Consider the following 5909-nt stretch of genomic DNA (forward strand, 5'->3'; position numbering starts at 1 on the left):
AGATAACATATTAACATTAAACAAAATTGTTTAATGCTAAAAAAACTAAACGACTAAGAATCTAATTGTACAGAGGACTACACGAGCAAGATTAATTTAAACCATAATATTAACTCTGAAAAAAATAAAACTAAAAAAGAAAGCAGTTTCGAAATTATTTAAAATTATTCATAAAATCCATATTACTTCAATTAATTTACTATTAATTCCCTAATATAAAACTTAGCTTACATTGAATCAATGACGGAATAAAAATAAAAGTTTCTGAAAATTAAAAAAAGAAAACCCCAAATAAAATAGTAATAGTTTTAGAAAAAAAATTGAAAAACAATAATCAATATCCGATGATGTTTTAATTTACAGAAGTATTCCTCGGCATCATTGACTTGCACTTGCTTCAGGCATGGAGAGTGACCCGGACAGCGATTCCAACCCTTCATCACACGGCGACATCTGGACCCCACGCAATTCCTCAATCATTCTCACCACGTGGCTCATCCTGAGCCGTTGATGAGGTTCGGTCTCAGTGCACGCTATAGCTATCTGAAGCAGCGCCACCATCTCCTCCTCAATGTCCTTATAGCTCATCAGTTCTAAATCGAACACCTCCGCCGTCCACTCCGCTCTCCCCACCGACCGGACCCACCTAGGAAGATCCACCACCGTCTCGTGTCCGCCGCCCACGGTGGAGGGGCACTTCCCGGTCACCATCTCTATCAATAGGACGCCAAAGGAGTACACGTCAGACATCTGGGTCTGCTTGCGACCGTCCGATACCTCTGGCGCACGGTAGCCGTTGGATCTTAGAATAGAGGCGCCAGCGAAGATGGAGAGACCAAAATCCGCGACGCGCGCGTTGCCCGCCACGTCAATAAGAACATTGGTGGCTTTGATGTTACCATGGGTGAGGTTATGTTTGTGAATGAATGCCACGCCTCGTGCCGCTCCAGCTGCGAACTTCAACCTCGTTGTCCAGTCCACTGGGGTCCGCCCTGGTCCTCGATTACCTGTTAGATGACACTCATTTTTTTCTTATTTACGCTTTTGCCCCTCCTCAATACCACGTAATATTTATGATTTTGTTTTTTAATTTTTTTCTATTACTAAAAAAATTAAATAATTCTGTAGCTTTCATTTAATTGGCCATTCTCTAACACATATTTAGTAAATTTGAATTTTTAAGAAATTTAGTGCATTTTAATTAATAGAATAGCATAAGAAGTTTGGGAGACGTTTTTCAGCATCTATTTGCAAATATCGCTCATTTCTTATTTAAAGACTTGTCATATTAACTATAAGGTTTGATTTTAATTTTAGTTTTCAATTTAAATTATATGTTGTTGTATTTTAATTTTTTAAATTCGTATCTAGATTACTTAATCAATTAATTAATTTTAAGATTAATTTGATATTCTTATCTAATTTTAAGCTCCCTTTTTACACATACAAAGTCTCTACACATTAAACTTATATTTATTTATAAAATAACATCAAATTTTAATCAACTAAAATAATATATCTAATGTTCAAGTCTTAGTCTCATTCTTATCTTCAAATTTTGACAGTAATTTATTTCTAAGATGTTCAATTCATCGTATGACCTCAAATGTTTAGGTATAAAATGTGATAATTTATCAGTTTAAGATGAAAGGCGTGAAATAAAGGCTAAAATATATTAATTTAAATGGAAAAGACTTAATTAATAAGTAAATTTAAGAAAGAAAAACATACATAACCTAAATGTAATTAATAGAAGAAAATGTCATTAAGTGTCTTAATTTTATATTATGTGGCTTTTCCCAGTTTAATATGGTATATTATCATAGCATAAAGCAAGGGCATCAAACTTTTGTACAAGGGTTCAAATGGTTATGATTGGCCAACATTTTCTTCTTTGGGTGGCTAAAGATAAAAGCAAAAGACCGAAGGTTGTTTTAGAAAAGAACAAAAAGCAAAGAAGAAAATAGATGAAGTCTTCTCTCTTCTTTTCCCAACTTTTATAAGGAAAGAATCTAACACACAAATGTAGTCTGTTCTTGTTAGTAGTGCACCTTACTATTGCTGGTTGTTTTTACTTTTTTTCCTCTGATGTTTTAAAATATATTAAAGAATTTTTTAATATACAAATATAATGTATTTTGAAAATTTAACAAATAAACATCATAAAACGAAAAAGACTAGTAGAAAATCCAAATCCAAATTCACCATTTAACTAATGAAAAAAAGCAGAGAGATGAAATGGAAGGAAGAATGTCATGTTGATCTTTTTTTATGAAAACAAAGATGCATGATCAAATGGTCCAACATGATCAATGTGGGACCCTACCATAAAAACAAAAAATAACTAGTTTGATTTGGGTACCCTACATGCATGGCTGTCTTATTCATTACACCATCATGGATGAATAATTTGGGTGCCAGACTTTGGTGGTGACATTTTAACCTTATTATGTTTAATCTTTCCTTGGACAAAAATGTGGAAATTAGATTAAAGAGTAGAAAATAAGACAGTAAGAAGGATAAAAGAAGAGAAATAATAAGAAGAGAGATTGTTTGAACTAAAGACAAGAAGATGGAAAATAAATAGAAATATATTGTGAGTTTGTGGAGTTTTTCCGCCATATATAAAACAAAAATATTATAAATTGATAAATTTTAAAAATTACTAAGAAAATCTTAAATAATGTATTTGAAGTACACTTAAGAATTAGAATTTCTTTGACCGCATGAAAGAATGTTACAGCAATTTTTTCTATAAGAAAATTAAAAGGGCGAGAAAAAAAATTAAAGGAAAGTAGAAGAAATTTAAATGATATACTAGATAAAAAAATTGTACAAAGCAAATATATAAGTTAATTTTATTTTTCATAAATTTTATTTTCTTTTTTCTTTTTATTTTTCATTATAAATGTTTTTATGAAAAAATTATCAAAGCTGATAGATCCGTTTGTTTATTTAGTAAATTCGATATTATTTCTAATATTGAAAAAAAATCAATTTCATATTTTAATATTCATAATGATAGTCAATGGATTACATACTAGAATAAACAGTGACACGTAATTGTCACATAATTTTTTGTTAATATTGGAAAAGGTAAAATTATATAAATTTCAAAAATTGAGGGATGAAATTGAACTTTTTATTAATCGAAAAAAATACTAATTAATTAAATAAGAAGATAAAAAAAAGGATAATTTTATTTCATAACTTTAGGTAAGCAAAAACCACATAAATAAATCAATCAGAGAGGTCTACAAATGTATAAAGAAGACTAGGGAATAAAATAAGTATATTGTTTGAGTTTGAGTTTAGAGCTAAAGATTGATAATTTATATTCCTCTTAAATTAAATATAAGGAAAAAATATCTAATTGATTTAGATATATGTAAATTGTAATTTTTTAAATCTTATTTGATGTTATTATTTAAAAATTTTCAAAAAGTTCAGAAATACTTTTATTTTTAAATTTCTATATCATTTTCAACCCAATTTAAGAAAAATGCTTCTTTATCATATAAAAATAAAAATATTAAACAAGCTTAACAACTATTCTTTATAATAAGTGTTTACAACTGAATCAGAAGGTATGTATGGAGAATGGAAGGCTAGGTTATCACAATTTCATAGTTGTTGTCATAATTGGAGTTTTTACTTACCTATATATTATGGATCATTTTTTTAATTCGAATATTTATATTTGCTATAATTTATTCTAAACTTTATATAAGTATTTATTATGCACAATATTACAATAGGTCGTAGGAAAAAAGAAGTGAATTTTATCATTTTAAAGTTGACTAAATACTCAACACAGTTGACTTTTACTGAATGTAGCAGAGGAATTGAACAACTAAAAACCAAAAGTAACGGGAATTCGTAAATAAATCTAGAAGTGAAATTTCACATTATTAGATAATCTTCTTCATAGTATGAACTTTAAATAAGAAAATAAAATAAATAATTTTTCCATAAATTGAAAAAAATTATATAATTCAATTTTCACCGATTAATTTTTTTTTTTCACTTTTATTAGGAAAAGTTTAAAGAAATTCATCCAAAGATACTTAACAGGTATGTTTAGACTCTTGATAAAAAATTGAGAGAATAAAATAGAAAAAGAAGTTTAATTCTTACTTCTCTACGTTAAGCAGAATCCATTTTCTTCGAAGTTGAAACAGTTGAAATTATGATAAGAGTAAAAAGAGATGACTTACCGTGGAGAAGGAATGAGAAGCTACCGTTGCACATGTAATCAGAGACGAGGAATTTGTCGTCTTTGGTGAAACAGTAAGCCCTCAAACTAACAACGTTAGAGTGTCTCAACCTTCCAAGAAGTTCCATTCGTTGGTGGAACTCCTTCTTCCCTCCAACACTAACCTCCTTCAGCCTCTTCACCGCCACCACAGTTCCGTCGTCAAGCACCGCTTTATAGGCACTCCCAAACGCACCCTTCCCCAACAACTCCGCCGAAGAACGCAACAGCTCTTCCAACTCAAACCTCCTCACCCCTTCCAAAAACACCATTCCACCACCCTTATACTCATCCACCGTATTCCAACTCCTCTCTTTTCCCCCTTTTCTCAATTGTGCAGCAGCAGAATAGTTCCTCCAGAAATAGCAGTAGAGAAGCAGCGACACCAAAGCCAGCACCAGCACGTCACCCACCACAATACCCACCAAGACCAACACTCCCATTATTTTCTCCCGCCCCCTGGGTCTGGCAAAAACAGTGTCGTTTCGCGGCTTCAACGGGGAAGCCAGCGCCGGGATGATTGCTTCGCCTTTGCTTTTGCCGTTGCTTTTGCCTTTGGCTCTACATTCTTGCAAAGGAGCTCCGCAGAGGGAGGGATTGTGAGAAAACGCGGATCCAGGGAAACCCGAGAGCGATTCGGGTATTTGACCCGTTAGGAGGTTGTTTGAGACGTTAAAGTCTTGGAGACGAGAGAGGTTGATGTTGCTGGGAATGCGGCCGCGGAGACGGTTGGAGTCGAGGCGGAGGGTGAGGAGGTGGGTCCAGCGGTTGAGCGTGGCGGGGATTTCGCCGGAGAGAGTGTTGTGTGAGAGATCAAGGCGGTAGAGAGAGGTGAGCGTGGCGGGGAAGGGGCCGGAGAAGTTGTTGTGGGAGAGGAAGAGAAGGCGGAGCGCGGTGAGGTTGGCCAGAGAGGTTATGGGGCCGTTGAAACGGTTGCGTTTTAGGCTGAGGATGCGAAGCTGGGTGAGAGAGGTTAGGGGGAGGATGGAGCCTGTGAGGTTTAGGTCTTGGAGGACGAGGCGAGAGACACGGTTACGGAGACAAGAGACACCGTACCAGGTGCAGGGGTCTGAGGTTGTGGAGTTCCAGTGGGCGAGTCTGTTGGAAGGGTCGGAAGCGGCTTTGAAGGACATTAGAGGGTGGAAGTCGGGGTTGACGGAGTGAGCGAGGAGGGAGAGGTGAAAGAACATGAAGATGGCGGTGAGAAGGAAGAGGAAAGGGGAAGGGGGTGGCGCTGATGCCATTGCCATTTGGTGCTGCCAGTGATGAAACCGCAGCGGTTGGTTTAGTATTAGTGCGACCAGAAATGGAAAATAAAGAAGAAAAAAATGTCGACAGCTACTTTTTTTTTTTTTTTTTTTAATTTTACGATGGACACACAATATAAATTGAAGTATTTAATAAATAAAGAAATTAAATCATTGCAATTTGGTGGTATAAAAATGTAATTATAATTTGGTTATATAACGATGAAAGGGATGAAGTCCATGAAACTTGCAAGGTAAGGGAATTTTATTTCGCGTTGGTTTAAAATGTAGTGATGTCGGATTAATTCAGAAACGACGTCTATTGACGTCATAGATCAAAGAGGCCCCCTTTTTCTAATGACGTTGGGGTGATAGGATATGACGTTCATTGACGTTGGTCATTTAGT

The 5909-nt window shown here is 34.6% G+C and overlaps 1 protein-coding gene across 1 annotated transcript; it reads right to left on the bottom strand.

Moving 5' to 3' along the window:
- Positions 1-292: 292 nt before the first annotated feature.
- Positions 293-5606, bottom strand: LOC114168386 (probable leucine-rich repeat receptor-like protein kinase At1g68400). The gene is made up of 2 exons (XM_028053179.1): positions 4218-5606; positions 293-1007 (listed from the first exon to the last, which is right to left on the bottom strand). The coding sequence occupies exons 1-2, from the start codon at positions 5503-5505 to the stop codon at positions 379-381; spliced, it is 1917 nt and encodes a 638-aa protein (XP_027908980.1). The 5' UTR covers positions 5506-5606; the 3' UTR covers positions 293-378.
- Positions 5607-5909: the final 303 nt, after the last annotated feature.

Source organism: Vigna unguiculata, chromosome 2 (assembly GCF_004118075.2).
Source record: "Vigna unguiculata cultivar IT97K-499-35 chromosome 2, ASM411807v1, whole genome shotgun sequence".
Lineage (NCBI taxonomy): Eukaryota > Viridiplantae > Streptophyta > Magnoliopsida > Fabales > Fabaceae > Vigna > Vigna unguiculata.

Excerpts from the sequence above, each read along its gene's own strand:
- LOC114168386 (XM_028053179.1), bottom strand. The coding sequence starts at position 5,505 with ATGGCAATGGCATCAGCGCCACCCCCTTCCCCTTTCCTCTTCCTTCTC. Across the intron at positions 1,008-4,217 it reads CTTCTCATTCCTTCTCCACG|GTAATCGAGGACCAGGGCGG; the intron begins GTAAGTCATCTC and ends GTCATCTAACAG.